Genomic DNA, 18,782 nt, shown 5'->3' on the forward strand with positions numbered 1-18,782 from the left:
ATTTTGTTGCTTGTTCTCATGACAAAATGATAACTGTATCAACGAAGGTTGGGATTGTATCCCCTGAAATTATTTGGAACATATAGAAAGGTGAATATGGGCTCGTTCACCTGCCATGTGGACCGCTTACTATTATGATTTAATAGATGCATCTATGGTATAGTCACATGTGCATTTGTATCAACTTACAAATTGGTTTGTAAGGTTGTTAGCTCAAATTGTTAAATTAAGAGCACAGTTCCAAACTATAAAATTATGTTAATAATATTGGTTGGTTTAGCAGAAATTGTTTGCCTCCAATTATAGCTAGACCATTGATTATGAGAACAAATCTCTCAAATAAAATTTGGTATGAGATGAGTTTATTTAACATGTATGCATCAAGCCAACAAGGTTCTCCCATCACAATTGGTCCAGGGTCGGGAACCAAATAGTTTCCATCTAAAAATTTGATGTGTGCACATATGATTTTATTGCTCCACCACGCACAAAGATAGATCCCCAAATTAAGTTGGGTGTAAATGTTAGATTTCCTAACATTAGGGGGAGATATGTTTAGCAGCTGAAAATTATGTGTGAGGTGAATTATCTAGATCCTCATTAAAAAAAAGTGAACTTGAAGTTCAAGAGATAATTCATTTGCAAAATGTTGCAAATAATCTGCCAAATGTATTTGCTGAACCAATAAATAGTCCTTCAAGGACAGAGTCTATGGTACGCCAGAAGCGTGATAGACCAATCGATTCCAAATGTAAAACTCATTGAGGAAGGAGAGGAGCAAATTATCAAAATGGTCATGATATGAGGTAAGTGCTTTGAAAGAGCACAATGACATAACACTTCATAAAACCTTGGCAAAGGTTCAGGTACCTGAAAATGATGAAAAATGAAGAGATCTCGATAAGTTATGTCGTATTGGAATCGTATCAAAATGGCCATCGACAGTATCTTTGATATGAAGTAGCACTCAATGCTATAAGTGGTTACGAGGATCTTAAATTTGAATCTGTCATATAATGTGGACAGATAAATGATTGGCCAAATAAAATGCATTATTCAAGTATATTTTGTTTCACTTAGAAAAGTGATGTTTTTGAACTTATAGTTCATAAATCAAAATATATGTCAGTGGGGTACAAATGAATCATTGTGCGAAAGTATAACCGTAAGATATAAAGTACTGTTTGTGCCTCGGGGAATAAAGGATTTTTGCAGAAGTCCTGACATTATTAAATGGAGATATGTTCTCTAGTGGTGGATGCAATGAGACTTATTTCAGTCTGGCAATGAAATACTTGAATATGTATAATGACTGATTATCATGTCTAACTAGACGATGAAGGTTATATGAAAATTCTTGAAGGATTTAAAAGGTCTTAAAACAATTCCATTGAGTATCCAATGGTTCTGAGATTGCTTAACACAGAGAAAGAATCCTTTGATCTCATGAAAATGATTTAAAATGTCATGTATTAGTGCAATTGGTGCACTTACATATTGTTGGTTATGCAAATGCTAGAAGATTATTTGATATACATAACGAAAGTTATGTGAAAGGATTATTGTATTATCATTCAAGTTATGACAAGAAACTAACAAAGCAAGTTACTCAACACATAGAAGATGTGTGATTTTCTTTGAGAAGAAAAGATGTGTTTCAATAAAATTGAAATGATCAATCTCTGAGTCAGAAATGATTTGATTATGTAGATGCATAATAATTATTTGATTTGTATAAAGCTCGATTGCAAATGAGCTATTTGTTTACATATGGAGGCACAACAATATTTTGACATTCAAAGAATCAAACATTAGTAACCACTTCTTCATATCATGCAAAAATAATATTGATTCATAAAGTAAGTCCGGAGTGTGTTTGGTTGGAATCATTATTTATCATATTCAGAAAATATGTGATTTTCTTTTGAAAGGGATATTCCAGCCACCATATACGAAAATGATATATAGCTCAATTGAAGGGAGGATACTATCAAAGGAGATCGGACAAAGTATATTTCACCAAAAAAAAATTCACACATGATCTTCAACAAAATGGTGAGATAGACATTCAAAGATCCATTCAAGTGATAATCTTGTAAACTTATTCACTAAAGATTGTCAACATCAATATTTGAGAAGTTGTGATACAAGATTGGAATGCATTGTTTCTGAATATCAAGTAAAAATTTTATCAGGGGAAGAAAAATACGCGTTGTACTCTTTTCCTTAACCATGGTTTTATCCCTATTGGGTTTTCTGGTAAGGTTTTTAATGAGGCAACATTCAAAGCGTATTAAAAGATATGTGTACTCTTTTTCCTTCACTAGGATTTTTTCCCACAGGGTTTTTTCCTAGTAAGGTTTTAACAAGGCATATTGTCTATGGACATCCAAGGGGGAGTGTTATAAAATAATATATTGTGGATGTCCACTACATCAAGAAGTTACTCCATTACTTTCCTCCATTATGAAGATAACCATAACCTCCACATTTATAACCATTATTCTTGTAACCTTTCACTTCCATAACCTCCCCCATTATATTCATGTTAATGTCATGTTTATGACTAACCTTTTGTATGCATCTATGTTACACTATAAATAGAGGCATAAGGGTTCATATTGTATACTCTTGAAGATTTGGTGAACACTTGAAAGAAAGAAAGTTAGTTTATATTGTTCATCTAGTCTTATATTCTTCTTCTCTTCCTCTTTATATTGTTCTTTTGTTCTTAAGTTTTACAACATATGAGTTAATATTGATTTGATTCCACAATTTTATAACAGGATAAAATGGTAAATTAATCTATTTCCTTGCTTTTAATTGTTTGTGGCTACTCTTATGCTTATTTCATGTCCCTGTTTTTTTTTCAAAGGCAATTATATCAGGGGGGTAGTGGAGACATTTAAATAAATTAGCAGTTATTTCATTAGGAGTTATTTTCTAATAATTCTCACTAAATTAAGAGTTACTTTAGAGTTTTTAGCCTCACACCAAATCATCAAAAACAAAATGATTTACTATCACACAAATATATACTTCATATGTCTCAAATTATATGATTTGCTTTCCTTTTTAGTTAGTTTTAAAATGTATGATACGTTTCTATATTTAGTAATAATTTAACTTTAAAATATTCATTTTATCCCTAATGAAATGATTTCTAGCCACATAAATATCTATGACTTATTTCATATCAAAGGTTCAAAAGCCTTTCTTTTTTTTCTTTCTTAAATTTTGTATCAAATCAAACTAACTCATATAAATTGAGACGAAGGGAGTATAACGTATTACAATTATTTTAATCAATATTATTTAAAATTTATAATGTTGATAATATTTGTAAGTAGTGATTTTACACTTAATGATATGATTTACTATCATATAGATACATCTATACAACTTATTTTAGATAAATAATTTACTAACACACATATACATATAACTTATTTTAGATTAAAAATTTATAGATATATATCTTATTTTAGATTAAAAAAATTAATATTATTCAATCAAAATTACTTAAAAGAATAACTTCGTAAATAACTATTGGATCTGCGCAAAGCACTATATATATATATATATATATTACCTTAAAAGCATGAACTCCTAACTTGAATGTTAAATTACTATAATATCCCTAACGTAGGTTGTGACTTTTTCAATGAGCTGTGACTTTTCCGATAAGTTGTGACTTTTTTCAAAGGGTTGCAATTTTTCGGTGAGTTGTGACTTTTCCAAAGAGTTGTGACTTTTTCTAATATGTTGTGACTTTTTTCAAAGGGTTGTGATTTTTCGATGAGTTGTGACATTTCCAAAGAGTTGTGACTTTTTCGATAAGTTGTGACTTTCCCAAAGGGCTGTGACTTCTTGAAAAGGTCACTTTTTCGAGGAGTTGTGACTTTTTTCAAAGGGTTGCAATTTTTCGGTGAGTTGTGACTTTTCCAAAGAGTTGTGACTTTTTCAATATGTTGTGACTTTTTCAAAGGGTTGTGACTTCTTGGAAAGGTCATGATTTTTCAGAGAAGAAACAAAACACTTGTTCATCTACCCTTTGTTTACTATAAATAGAGGGGATTCCTCTCATTTTTCAACCACAATTTTTTTTAATCTCCTACTCTACTTCTTGCATTTTAAAAAATTTTGTGTTATTTATTGTCGTTGACTGAGTTCGAAGTTAAGCGGAATATGAGGTACCACTATTCTGATGAAGTGAATCGTTCTATCCTAAGAGGGTACATTCCATAACCTCGAGTACTTGAGGAAAATAATTTTGATGATATAATAATTATTTTTTTGCTTAATATATACATTAGTATGTAATGTTCCAATATATGAATTAACATGATGTAGTCCAAATTCATTTGATTTTGTTAACAATTTCTCTTGTGATGTAAATATATGTTTCTGAACATCTTTTTCCAAAATTATTAAACTTCTCAAGAGTGAAAATATGTGAATATATATGAATCATTTAAAAATTTATCAATTACAAAATAAATTTTATATTGAGTAATATGGAATAAACATTTTCATTTTGTCCCTACACTAAAATAAAATCTAATAACTATATGAAAAAATAGTAACATTAATTAAAAGTCCTATTTATTTATGTAAGTACAAAATTTATTAGAAATACATCTATTGCACATTAATCCTTTAGTTATAACATTATAAATTATCTTAGTTAGTACTAATTATTGCAAACATTATTCACACTCTTTAACATTCTTTAGTTATAATATTATGAATTCTCATAGTTATTACATTAATTATTTCTATCTTTCATCTTTTCTTGTATTAACTTTTGACCAATCGTCTATAAGGTAATATTACTGAAATACGACTAATTACATGATTGACCTTATCAAATTGAAATAAATATATGCATTATTGCATTTAACTAATAAAAAATTTCATTGACCATCTTCATAGATTCGCGTGAATAAGAGATATATACACGATCCACATTGAACATTTACAAAATAATCTGCAATATTATTTTGTGCAAAGCTTATTATTCAAATCATCACTTAAATAAGCAATACTATTTACTATAACATATATTTTCTGAATTGATAATCACATGCAGCGCACGTGTCGAAAAACTAGTATATTTATATGAGCATGTATTTTTTTATAAAATAAAAAAACTAATATAGTACATCAATAAACTAATATTAAATTTATAAGTTTCTGATTTAGTGGGTGTTTGGATTGGCTTATTTTTAGTAGCTTTGGGTTTTTAAGCTATTTTTGGGTTTCGGAAGTATTTGTCTAACACAAAAAGTTTAAGCACTTTTTTAAAGCTGAAAAGGTAAAAAAAAGAAAGGCAAAAGTCAAAATTTGGGTATTCCCGACTTATAACTTTTGACTTTTAACGTATAAGTCACCTTAAAAAAAGTCAATCCAAACACCCGTAAAATCGTCCTCCTTACTTTTTATATGTTTTGAAAATATGTGTGAACCATATAATGCAATATAATTTTTTTTATTAAAAGTAGTTTGGAGTAAACGTGAAACTAATATTGTAATTGAATGTGTCTTGGAGAAAGTAAGGACAAGGTGGGGATAGGCTTAGCCAGTCAGTCTGTGTTTGTGGAAGCTAAGCTCTCAAACTCTCACTTTGTTATTTCTTCTTTTCTTCTTCTTGTTTGTGTTGTTGTTTTTGGTGGTTAAGATTGAATGGCTGCTGCTGCTGTTTTATCTCTTTCTCTACCTAAGCTTAATGTAATTAAAGCTTCTTCAGGCAGTAGTACTACTTTTGCTCCAGAGAGTCTTGAAGAGAAATTTGGTCGTAAAGGCATCAAGTTTTCAGATGGAGGAACAGTTGAGCTTACTGTTAGAAATGGAAGTTCAGTGAAGCTACAAATACCAAATGCACATATCACTTCTTACAAGCCTAAAGTTTATTGGAAAGATGATGGCTTTGAGGAAGTTCTTTACACTCTTCCTAATTCCAGAGGTGGCATTGCTTTGGTAATCAATGAAATCTTGGAGCCTAATCCTAAACTGCCCGTCCCGAAGACAACAACACCTTCTGATCAATGGACTCTCACAGATGTTGATTCTGACTCTATTGATGCTCTACAGGTAAGCATCTATGTTGCTCGGACTCTACAAAAATGTGTATACATGACTAAATAGACAATTTCTTGATCCTTCAAATAGATTTCAATTGCAACAGTATAGGTCATTCTTGATTTTCATTCCCTTTGCCTCAAAAGGGAATAATTACTCCTACCACTGTTATGGGCAGGTTGAATTGAGCTGCAGCCGAGGGAGTCTAGATATTAACTATGTGGTGTCACTCTATCCATTGAGTATGGCAACAGCAGTTATAGTGAAGAACAATGGCCGAAAGCCTGTCAAGTTAACGACAGCTATACTAAGCCATTTGATGTCTAAGACAAGAAAGGGAACAGGAATACAAGGACTCCGGAGCTGTACTTATTGCACACATCCTCCATTGTCTTCTTCCTTTGAAATTTTATCTCCAGGGGAAGCTATGAAAACTGAGGAACCCGGTATGTTCTCTTTTGGTTGGGAACCAGAGAAGAAGCCCGGCATATGGTCTACTCAAGATGTGCCCATTACTGTCCTCAAGCACAAACTCAGTAGACTTTACAGTGTCCCACCACAAGAAAAAGCAAAGGATTTTTATAATTCAATACCTTCAAAATACGAAACAATCGATCAGGTATCACATTCAAAACAAACACTCTCCCCTAACTACATACAAGTAATACTTGTTTTATAACTCATAGTTTAGTGTTCCTTTAGCATCTTAAGAACAAATTTGTCACAACTTTAATTGTCTGTCTTAAGAGAGCATAAAGTTCAGAAAAACTATCTTTAGAAACAGCAGAAAACTTAATGTTTTGTTTCGTTTCATTTCCAGGGTCGTGAGCTCTTCTTCAGGATAATACGTATGGGCTTTGAAGATATTTACGTATCGAGTCCAGGTTCATTTTCAGAAAAGTATGGGAAGGATTACTTTATCTGCACAGGCCCTGCTTCAATGTTGGTTCCTCTTGTTGTGAATCCTGGTGAAGAGTGGAGAGGAGCACAAGTTATTGAGCATGATAATTTATGATTGTCCTCTAGAACTTCAGAACTGGAGTAACAATTTTTTTAAATGTACATCTTTATTTTACAAGCTTTCTGTACCTCCTGAATTTATTCATCAAGAAACAGCAATGCCAAATGTACTTGGTTATTCCTTTTTTTTTACTGTTTATACTCCACCAGAAGAGTAATTGTAGTCATCAATCTGAGAATTCCAAAATACAAATGGATTTAGTGAATACTTGTTTCTCCGTTTTTCTCTTCGCATCCAAGCAAATTCAGTGAGTTGAGCTAGAGATATGTTCTTTCAACTACATGGGCTAAATAATAAGGTTAGACATGTTAATAGAATCCACATGTTACACCCTGAAAAAGAGAGTATTGAGTAGGTACCACCACCCAAAATATCATAACAAGATATGTCAAAATACACACAAACAAAAAAGGGAGCATAATCCACAAGCTCTTTCAACCATTAGGTCATAGCCAACCAAAAGTTATCCAAATACAAGTTAAGAAATATCATATCATGCAACAAGTATAACAGAACTTAGTCATCTTGGCATACCATCTGGTGCACTCTATTCTTTCTTCTTCTGTTTGGCATGGCTGCCATTAACACTTGTCTCCTCTCTACAAATGTAATTTCCGGTTCTCCAATTTCTAGATCCCCGAGCAAAAGCATATCCACATTTCCTACTCCTCCTCTCTGCAGTCCCCTCCACTACAGTAGCTTAACAAGAAATATTCAATTGCCAGGGGTAGCTTCAATATCATACCCACCCATTGACACGGAATACTTGGAAAGTGAGTTCAGTGGACATGGAGTCACCTTCACAGAGGTTAATGAGAGTTGTGTTGTCCGCATGGCGTTGGAGAATGGAAGTATAGCTAATTTGATGCTTCCAAGTGGTTTGATCACATCATACAAAGCTCAAATGTGGCATGGAGGCACAATGGAGTTGCTGCATACCACTGTCTCAGAAGGACAGAATGGTTCACCAGTCATTGAAGGAGGAGTTTCACTAGCCTGCAATTGTGAGAACGATGAAGGTTTTTCATGGTCACCAAGTTCTTGGGCTCTTCATCAAGTTAAAGGAGATCCTCAAGGATCTATTCAGGTGCTTTTTGTACTTACTATTTATTTATGAATTATGGTTTACAAGTGCCTAGTTTATTGTTGAATTAGATATTTAGACTTGTTGGAGGTGCAGGTGGAATTGATTTGCACAAGTTCAGATGGAAAGATTGAAGCTAAGTATATGGTTACTCTGCAAGAAGATCTTTTAACTTCAGAGATTAAAATCTTTAATTTAGGTATGGCAAGCTTCCGGATGACGGGTTCAGTTCTTAGCCATCTGACAGTAAGCACACCAGAAGCCAGTTATGCTGTGGGACTGCAAGGCTCAGATTTCTTCAGCAACCCTCCATTCTTAGCTAACTTCAGCATTATTCCGCCTGCCTTTGGGAAGACGAAAAATCAGCCTTCTAAGAAATCTTTTGGGGAAATATTCTCAAGCTGGGGTACAAAAAATCAAAACCCAGAGAAAATTGCAGAAAAAGAGTTGGAGGGTGAAGAAACAGACAACTACAAGCATTTGACTGATGAAATGAGCAAACTTTATAAAAGTGCACCTCGGAACTTCACACTCATCGATCGGGTAAGCTATCGTCATGAAATGAATCATATTAAGCAATTTCTGAATTCTAGCTGCTAATTGATCTTGACATGTTGATAACTATTCATGATCAGGGAAGACGAAATTCGGTGGTAGTAGGACGGGACGGGTTCAAAGAAGTGTACTTGCTGAGTCCTGGCTCAAGACATGAAAGTTATGGCAGATACTCATACATATGTGTTGGGCAAGCTGCTTTGCTTCAACCAATAATCATAGAATCTCAGAGTGAATGGAGGGGTAAACAAAGTTTGCATAACCCAAATATGTGAAGTTTTGAACCAGCCATTAGCAAAGCAAGCCAATCAACTTGTTTTCACACAGAATAGAGTTTCTCATAGCAAATCAAGAGATGGCAACATCATTACAACACAGAAACCATTAATCAAGCAGATACATTTGATTTAACTTTGAAAGTGAGGTCTGATGTAGATATTAAGCTATAAATACTGTTTGGTTGCTTTAAAACATAGGTCTGTTTGTCCTGTTGCCCATGCTTTCCCCAATTAACTCAAGTAAAGCTTACAAATATTTATTTTATTCATCTGCTCGTGGAAACGATTTACTCAACAAGCTATAGACAGCAAATTATTTTAAATGGACAATTAAACAGATGTGTGGAACAAAGGCTATTGACAGTGCATGAAAAAGCAATATCTTTTTCAAAAAAGAAAGACTTCAATTGACATCCAAATAATCAATTCTGATGATAGGATACTAGTTCTGTAGCAAAGTAGATTAATCCTCAATGAGCAATGAGAAAATTAAGATACTGAAGGTCCTATTTAGTACCCACTATCTAAGAGTGGGATCTATTATAGAAGACCAACTACATATTTTAGGTGGGAACAAGGTTGAAGCTTTGGTCTTGATTGCCTATCCACAACGAAAGTATGAATGCTGCCAAAAGTACAGCTAAGATACTAAAAATCAATATGCGAGCAGAAGCATAGCCTTTTTGGGGAATGACTCCCTGAAATTCTGTTCCATTATGGGCAACATCATTTGAAGATACTTGCACATCTCCATTAACTTGAGCATCTTCTGTTGAAGATACTGATTCGGAGTTCAGATGGTAGTGTTTCTCATCATTAGATGTTGTCCCTTCTCTATACTCACGCCTTTCACAATGGAAGAGGCCATTAACTTCAGACTTTTCTGGACTTCCTTCACACCTGCACAGGGATGGACTCCTATACCTTCTGGTTTTCCTCTCAGAAATGTCTGAGTTCCCATCATTGGCATCCTGAAGGAGATGAATAAGTTTTCTTGGTGTTGCAAAGATCTTCACACTTTCGACATTAACATGAGAGCGTGACCTCTGAAGCACAAAAAGAGAAATGTCAACCATGTTAGGGCACCCATTAAATAGATATTAAATAGTACACCATACTAGAAGCACATAAATTCAATGTGTCAAGGATTTTACTTATCTGTTCCATTTATATTTTGAAATACTGAAAGTTATGTTATTTAACTTAAAACAATTACAGAATTTCTCTGTGCACATCCCAGAGAAATCATATACACAGAGTTTTTACTTCTAAGAATGGCATTGCTATTTAGTTAGTTTTGTGGCAGATGAACTAGAGGGAACCATCAATTTTGTTTATTTCTTTAATCCTCTTTGCAACTCAAATAACCGAGTTGTATCTTCTGTTCATCAATAATAACACAAGGAACTTTTTTAGCTCCAAAAGACTCCATGCTGTCTGCTGTTCCAACAAACATCTACTAAGATTTGATTTTGACTTTAGAAATAGTAAAGCAATTTGAACTTCCAACACTATAAACTGAGCAAAGAACAAACTACACTCAATAACATGTTTTACCTGAGGACTTGGAGTAGCACTTCTGACAAAACCATTTCGGGCAGATCTTGGCAAAAATCCAGCAAATTCAGCAGTGTTATCTCCGGTACCATTATGAACCTCATTGTGCTCAGAGTTTATGACACCATTTCCATGTGTGAATTCGGAGAAGATGCCATCCTTTAGAGAGACATCAACACCGCCATTTGCACTCTTCTTCCAAAGTTTTCGGTTCACACTCCTATCATTACCCAAAACATAAGGGCCCTGATTGATTGAAACGGGGGAGTCCACAAATGGTTCATAGTCAACAAACGAATTAATTGTGCGTGATTCTGGTGATGCAGTTAAAGATGATTGGTCACCAGATCCCCACAGATTTCTCCTCATGTTCCCTCTACTGTCAAAGTTGGATCCAGTCATTGAATCTACATCTCTCTCAAATTTCGAACCCTTCTCAGAGCATATTCTCTTTGCAGTCTGTAATGCTTCAAATGCAGCCCCTCTAACATAAAGCATCTTGTCAGATTGACATTTTTCCATCTCCTCCATAACCATTCTGAGCTCAGAATGTATGCTTCTTTGATCCAAATACTTCATCAAAGAGTTGACCATATGAATGGCGGACAATCTCTTTTGAGAATTCCCTTCTCCACTGCTACTACTTAAAATTTGTAATCCAGACTGTATCAACAATCTTGCATAAGCTTCCATGATTAAGCTATTGTGTTTGGCTAATGAAGTGACTAGAGCCATATGAGAATTAGTTTGTGTATGCTTCTCCAAAGCCCCGGCAACTCTTTGACAAACCTCATGAACCATCTCATTTGAAGCAACCCGCCAGTTATCAGAATCCACCAGAGACTTTAGGCAGAGAGCAGCTCCAGAAGATAAACTCTCCTGTCTCCCCAGAAGACAATCTGAAAGGGGCTTTGAGAGGGAGTGTATAATGTATCTTTTCTTTTCCTCTGGTGTCGTTGGGTCCATACTGTACCTCGCAATGGCTGGAACAACTTTTGAACAAGCTTGGTGAAGGGCAAAAGATCCAGCACTGGATGTCAGGGTCTTGAAAATAGTGCTCATGATGTTATCAATCTGAGGAACAATTTTAGGTCCATGTACACGAGCAAGTACCTCATAGAGTGAAATTGTGTATTCTCCTGATGATGCATTGGATTCTTTGGTTTCAGAAACCTGAGCAAGAAAGAGAGGGATTGCCTTGGAATCCAGCTCTTTCACATATGACTTCAATGCTTTCATTGCGCATTTTCTACTCTCAGCATCCTTATCCAAATTCTCCAGCTCTCTTCTAAGTATTGGGCTCAAACTCCTCCCCATTACTACCACTTACCTACAACCAATTAACATGTTAGACAGCAAAACCAAACAAATAAAGATCTACATTAAAAAAAAATTCCTTCATTTTGGGTATTACACCATGTATTATCTTCAATTAGTACTGAGAAATATGAATCAGAACTTATTCCACCAAATCTTAAGACACTTTTAACAAACTGAAACTTCAATATATAGCCAAAACAACAAGATACTCAATGTGATCCCACAAGTAGGGTTAGGGAGGGTGTAAAATGCACTCAGACCTTAACCCCACCTGTGCCGCAATTTAATACAACAAACTTTACAAGAAATCCAAATATTAACAGATGGGTGTATCCAATTCTTATCAAGATTCGCTTTTCAGAAGAAAAAAAAAAGAAATTGGACAACAAGGTAAAGTTGAATTGCAGTGTTTAATCAAATATTTAATCAAGAACTCAAATAAAAACTTGCCATTTCAAAGCAATTAAGGAACAACTGCAGTGTTCTTAAAAGTAAGAGATAAGCAGTGAGAGGATATGGTGCAAATTGAAGTAGGCCCATTTTGGGCAAAGTTTCTAAGAAGAAGAAACAATAACGAGTGCCTCAACATTTCGAAGAAACCCAGATATTATATACATTCCCAACCAAATTAGCACCTTCTTACCCCCAAAAAACACAAAATGACAAGTAAGATCAGAAACACAAACTTGCAAGTTACAGTGAAAAAGGAGATTACAGATGATTCAATGTAGCCCAAATTGGAAGATAACCAACAAAAATGATACCTTCTCTTTAGTCAAAGATGAGTCCCTTTCAGATTGTTAGAACAGCAACAACAATTGCACATCAAAATCACAAGATTTCTTCTAAAGCAAAAAGAGTTGCCAAGTATGAACAGATAAATTTAGAGAGAGAGAGAGAGGGGATTGCTAAAGAAAGTAAGTAGGTGTTCGAATTTGCTCTGCGATTATAGTGGTCTGCTGTCTGATTTGTTTACCTATTTTGAGGGAAGGGTACCCATACATTTTGAATCTTTCTTCTTAATTCCCCCGCCTCTTCTAATTCAAATTTCAATATCCTAATCCACCCTTTACCAATCCTTTCGCACCTGATTTATTATATTAGTTAAGTATTACATTTCCTATTATGTATATATATTTATTCCCTTCTAACTTATAGTTATGTGGATTTTTATATTGTCGATCAAACGTCATATTAATTTTATGCATGAATAATTTCTATTTGCCTACCAAACGTTATATAAGTTATACAAAAATAAATACATGAATAAATAAGCTATTATTAAGTTATCAAATGACCCCTTAGGGATAAAGATAAGTTTTTTTAATTTTTTATTTTGAACCAGTGTGTACTTGTGTGATGCACGAAAATTTTTCTTGATTAACGTTTTATCAAGACATTATATTTCTGTGTGTAAATAAAGATACTAATATGGCAATATGTTGTGCTTTTTTTTAATTCAATTGTACCTATATTCTTGGCAAAATTCATCGGCAGCCCATTAAAATGGACACCAACTTTCTCTTAGACACCTCAAATAGGTGTTGTTCATTTTAAACAACTCAAGTAGGGCCTTGCTATGTTATTTAAACAATTTTTTGACAATCAACTAAAATTACAATATATATATGTGTAATACACTTGTTGATGACATGGCATGATAACTAATTAGAAGAGAATATGTGGCATTTGGCTGTAAAATAATAATTTTAAAATAAATATTCTAAAAATTGAAATTTTACACCAAACTTTTATCTTTTACAAAAACACTCTCTATAGTAGTTGTTTGCGTTGTATTACATAATTTTTTACGTGAACACCAAAGTAGTGATGAAATATTCAGTGAATATGAAAGTGATGATAAGGTTGTTAATGAAAATGATGAACAATCGGCTCAGGGTAACAAAGTCATGTGCTTTGTCTACTTCACGATGTATAGAATGATGCTTGTTGCACTCACTCCAAACTACCACATTGCTCCAGTGTCATGGACACCACTTGTTATTTGTTGCAACGAAGATCTAATTGACTTGTAATACAAACTAATAGTTAGTTTTGATAGTTTTTAAAACTTATGGGTATAAATTATATTTTTCTAAAAAAAGTGAAATATATTTCCCAAATACTATGGCCAAACATTGTCACGACCCAAGGGTACCCCCTAGATGTAACAAGGCGTACTCAACCCTGAAGGGTCTCATACAAGCCCCTTAGCATATCATAACATAAGATAATAGAAATGAGCAGAAATTTTAAAACATTTTCCATACAATCGAAGTCTTTTATAAAAGCAAAGCGAAAGTCTATTACATTTGTCTCAAACCATCTAATACATGAAAATCTTTGGGACCCAGCCCATACAAAAGTCTAAATTATAAAAGAAAGACATAAAGGAAAGGTGATCAAATCCTCGATGCTATGAGGACTCACCCAATCTTCAACTCCTCGTTCTACTAGGAACCTAGCCACGGGAATGAAACTCAATATCGTCAGACCCTACATTTGATAAGAATGTAGGCAAGAGTATGCATTTGTACAATGTACTAAATATGATAGCTATCATGACATCATAAGAGCATAACAAAAGTGTTAGCCAACATAAGACATAAGCCATAAGCATAAGAGACAATAACATAATCATAGGCATAATCTCCAACATAGACATAATATAAGCATTAGTCATCATAAGGCGTAGTCCATATACATAGTCAATACTTAGACCTTCATATCACAAGATAACCGCTTCATAAGTAACCTCCAAGTATACTTGTGCAATGCATGGATGAGACCCCATAATCCCATCCATGCTAAGTATCCCATTTGGCCATCATAATCATACTTACCATCTTATGGTCTCATCCTTAGCTTAATTCTCATAGACAAGGGAATCTTCACCTTTAGTCAAACATAGCATGGAAGGTAACTATAGCAACAATCCAAAAGTCTATTACATTTGTCTCAAACCATCTAATACATGAAAATCTTTGGGACCCAGCCCATACAAAAGTCTAAATTATAAAAGAAAGACATAAAGGAAAGGTGATCAAATCCTCGATGCTATGAGGACTCACCCAATCTTCAACTCCTCGTTCTACTAGGAACCTAGCCACGGGAATGAAACTCAATATCGTCAGACCCTACATTTGATAAGAATGTAGGCAAGAGTATGCATTTGTACAATGTACTAAATATGATAGCTATCATGACATCATAAGAGCATAACAAAAGTGTTAGCCAACATAAGACATAAGCCATAAGCATAAGAGACAATAACATAATCATAGGCATAATCTCCAACATAGACATAATATAAGCATTAGTCATCATAAGGCGTAGTCCATATACATAGTCAATACTTAGACCTTCATATCACAAGATAACCGCTTCATAAGTAACCTCCAAGTATACTTGTGCAATGCATGGATGAGACCCCATAATCCCATCCATGCTAAGTATCCCATTTGGCCATCATAATCATACTTACCATCTTATGGTCTCATCCTTAGCTTAATTCTCATAGACAAGGGAATCTTCACCTTTAGTCAAACATAGCATGGAAGGTAACTATAGCAACAATCCAAACTAAGCATACATCATATAAGAGAAACACTTCATAAGTAACTTCAAGTCATACTTGTGCAATGCATGAATAAGACCCTATAATCTCACCCACACTAAGTACCACTTTAGGTCATCATAATCATACTTCTTGGATGGGGACTAGTCCCTCTTTAGCTATATCTTACTATACATGGAAAAGTATTTCTTGACTAATCCCTTACATACATTACTCATGAATAGTTACAAGTTACCAATTCAAGGCTACCAAGGAATAGCACTATACTACACTAGACCAAGCTACGATGGAAAGCATATTATCATGCAAGTCCAAGCTACACAAGGAAAACACTACATTATGCTAGACCTAGCTATCATGGAAAGCATACTAACATGCAAGTCCAAGCTACACAAGGAAGGGTACAATTTCTTAATCCAAGCTACCAATGAAATGGTTTGGCCTATTGAAGTCATGCTACCATGCAAGCACTCTATGATGCTAGTTCAAGCTACATTGGAAGGGTACTATTGCTCAATCCAAGGCTACCATGAGAACTCATAACTCAAGCTACCAAGCATGGTCTTGTCTTACCAAGTCAAGCTATTCATGAAGGGATCTTATGTCACAACTTCAAGCTATCCTAGTCTAACATATTTGATTCATTTGAGGTGAGCAAACCTTTCAACCTAGAATAACTCAATGTGAGAAAGTCTTTCACATTCATACATTCATATATTCATTATAAGGTAGATTATATGGGTAAAGTCCTTCCACAACAATTCTAGCTAGTAGTCTACCATTGTCATATAAGCTTCACTCTTAGAGCCTTAACACACATAATTCATCATATTGGCTTTACTTTCAAAACCCTAGTAATCAACATTCATGACTACAAGCCTTACTCTCAAAGATTTACTTCTTACAATCATCATACATACCTAGATTACAAGGCATCCTAATCACATGCTTCATTCTTAAGTGATTCTAATTCATATATCATCATAAAGGTTCAATCTCAAGCCTTACTAGTCATGATCCATCACATATACATTATTCTAATTCAATTCATGTCTACATGATTTTATTCTTGAACAATTACTATACATTTTTATCAATTCTACAAGATCATATCTAAGTCTTCAATTTCCCTCTTCAAGGTACAAACCCACATTACTTCAATTTCATCAATTCGACTAGGGTTAGGCATAGAAAATATGTAATTTCATCATAATAAATTGATTTACTACTAATTCAATCATAAACAATCATTATTCACTCAATTGGATCAACATCCATCATAACCCACAACATTGAAGAAACCCTAACTTAAATTGGGGAAGTTCTTCATCAAATTGGGAAATTCTAGGGGACTCCATGGATGGAAGAATCCAGGATGAATAAGCCATCATACCTTGATTATAAAGCCTCACAAAGCTTGCAACAATGGAGTCTTGTTCTTGACCTAGCTTCAAGCTCTATATATCTTCTTCTTCAAGTTTTAGAGAGAGAAATATTTGAGAGGAGAGCTTTTAGGGATTTGATTTGGGTCTTGGGAAATAATGACTTAATTGGGGTGGTTAAGGGTTAAAATAGCTTATATAGGTGTACTAAGACTATACAAAATGACCTCACTTAATAACCACCTAAATTGGAATTTACCAAAATGACCCTCACTAGGTAGCCTGGTGCAAGGCACCACGGCAGGCTCCACGAGCCGTGGTCCCTACCACGAGTCGTGGTCCTACCCGTGGTCCTTGGGCAGTGGCTAGGCCTTGGTGATTTGGTCTCCAAAATGTCTAAGGCATCTTCACGAGCCTTTTCACTAGTCGTGGTCTTCACTGGCCGTGAAATGGCTCGTGAAGGTGAGCCACTCTTGGGCAGCTCAAGGTAGCTACTGCCTTAGCCCCCACGAGCCACACCACGAGCCGTGGTAGTGGTCGTGAAGTGGGGCAGTGCTTTGAGGCCTTGGGGCAGCCTTGGGCCTTGCCCCTTGGTCTTAGCTCTTGCCCTTTGGCTTTGTCTCTTGTTGCCCTCACACTAAGCCCTAGTTGACCTACTAAACTAAGGGGGTGTTACAAACACATGGTGAAATTTCACTCAAATAATATTTGCCAAGAATATTTGAAAATCTATGGCCAAATGCTAACGTAGTTTTTGCAGTGTTTGTCATACAATTATATTGATTTGACATATCATAAAAATGAAAAAAAAATAATACATTATGTATTTTTATTTTTGTTTAATCTAAAAAAAGCTCTTACAATTGCTCTATTTAAGGATGCTCAAACATAGCATCTTTAACATCTTTAATCCTCTATTTTCTTCATTTCAATCTTAAATAATGTTTTCTGAACCAAAAATCAGAGTTAAAATTTATTGGGATGGTGAAATTATACATGACGGAAATACCGTTCATTACAATTGTCCTCCCAAACACAATGTCAAGTATTCACTTAATGTCTGATATCAAAAGTTTCTTTCATTAACTTATAAAAGAATGGGTATAAAAAGGTATTGATTATAATTGAAAAATATCCTACTTCATTTTTATCACAAGGACAAGTACATTTTGAAGAGTAGATTATCTATAATGATGAATTGTTGATCGATTTGTTGAGGGTTCCAAACGAATACATCGATCAAATCAAGTTACAATGCTTGAAATCTATGTTAGGAAGGAGCCTAAGACTAGTCAACGACGTTCTCCCCTCAATTAGAAAATTGAATAACCCTGAAGGAATCCCCATAATCCAATCTAGTGATTGTACTAATATGATTCATTATCAAAATATTCTTTACGGGCGATATGATTTTGATTTGAAAGAAACTATCAATGAAGTGACTAGTAATGCTTAATAATTATACTTTGACTATTATTCGTTGATTTTGCTTATAATTTGTTAATTTATATGTTTTTTTTTTTTATTATTATTATTATTATTATTCTCACTATAAAAAAAAGGCTCAATTTAAGGGGGTTATTTTGTCAATTTGTGGCGGTTTAGGGACCCCACAAATTAAATTGCGGTGGCTTTTAAAAATGCTACAATTATTCTTTCCACGAGCATATTTGCAACGATTTTAGTAAACTTCCACGATACCCCCATAAAATGACTTTTAAATTTGTGGAGGTTTTCTAGTATCAATATGTGACGCTTTTGAACCTTCACAATATGATCTCAATATTTTTAAATTTTATTTGTGTGAATTTTAAATTTGTGTAATATAAAATTAATATTTATATAATTTGATTTGTGGAGTCTTAAGAAATTATTATTATTTTTATAATTAATTTGAAATTTGATTTACATTAAGCCTTAAAAATAA

The 18,782-nt window shown here is 34.1% G+C and overlaps 3 protein-coding genes across 3 annotated transcripts; 2 read left to right on the top strand and 1 right to left on the bottom strand.

The window, feature by feature from the left end:
• Positions 1-5,527: 5,527 nt before the first annotated feature.
• LOC102593344 (photosynthetic NDH subunit of subcomplex B 2, chloroplastic) lies at positions 5,528-7,226 on the top strand. The gene is made up of 3 exons (XM_006366826.2): positions 5,528-6,093; positions 6,260-6,700; positions 6,902-7,226. The coding sequence occupies exons 1-3, from the start codon at positions 5,686-5,688 to the stop codon at positions 7,094-7,096; spliced, it is 1,044 nt and encodes a 347-aa protein (XP_006366888.1). The 5' UTR covers positions 5,528-5,685; the 3' UTR covers positions 7,097-7,226.
• A 283-nt stretch (positions 7,227-7,509) lies between these two features.
• LOC102593667 (protein NDH-DEPENDENT CYCLIC ELECTRON FLOW 5) lies at positions 7,510-9,309 on the top strand. The gene is made up of 3 exons (XM_006366827.2): positions 7,510-8,189; positions 8,283-8,729; positions 8,822-9,309. Exons 1-3 carry the CDS (start codon positions 7,674-7,676, stop codon positions 9,014-9,016), a joined length of 1,158 nt encoding a protein of 385 aa, XP_006366889.1. The 5' UTR covers positions 7,510-7,673; the 3' UTR covers positions 9,017-9,309.
• Positions 9,310-9,438: 129 nt separating this feature from the next.
• Positions 9,439-12,894, bottom strand: LOC102593994 (uncharacterized). Its single transcript, XM_006366828.2, has 3 exons — positions 12,661-12,894; positions 10,577-11,906; positions 9,439-10,065 (listed from the first exon to the last, which is right to left on the bottom strand). Exons 2-3 carry the CDS (start codon positions 11,891-11,893, stop codon positions 9,583-9,585), a joined length of 1,800 nt encoding a protein of 599 aa, XP_006366890.1. The 5' UTR covers positions 11,894-11,906; positions 12,661-12,894; the 3' UTR covers positions 9,439-9,582.
• Between the last annotated feature and the right edge of the window lie 5,888 nt (positions 12,895-18,782).

The sequence above is a fragment of the Solanum tuberosum genome, unplaced genomic scaffold, assembly GCF_000226075.1.
Source record: "Solanum tuberosum cultivar DM 1-3 516 R44 unplaced genomic scaffold, SolTub_3.0 scf00671, whole genome shotgun sequence".
Taxonomy (NCBI): Eukaryota; Viridiplantae; Streptophyta; class Magnoliopsida; order Solanales; family Solanaceae; genus Solanum; species Solanum tuberosum.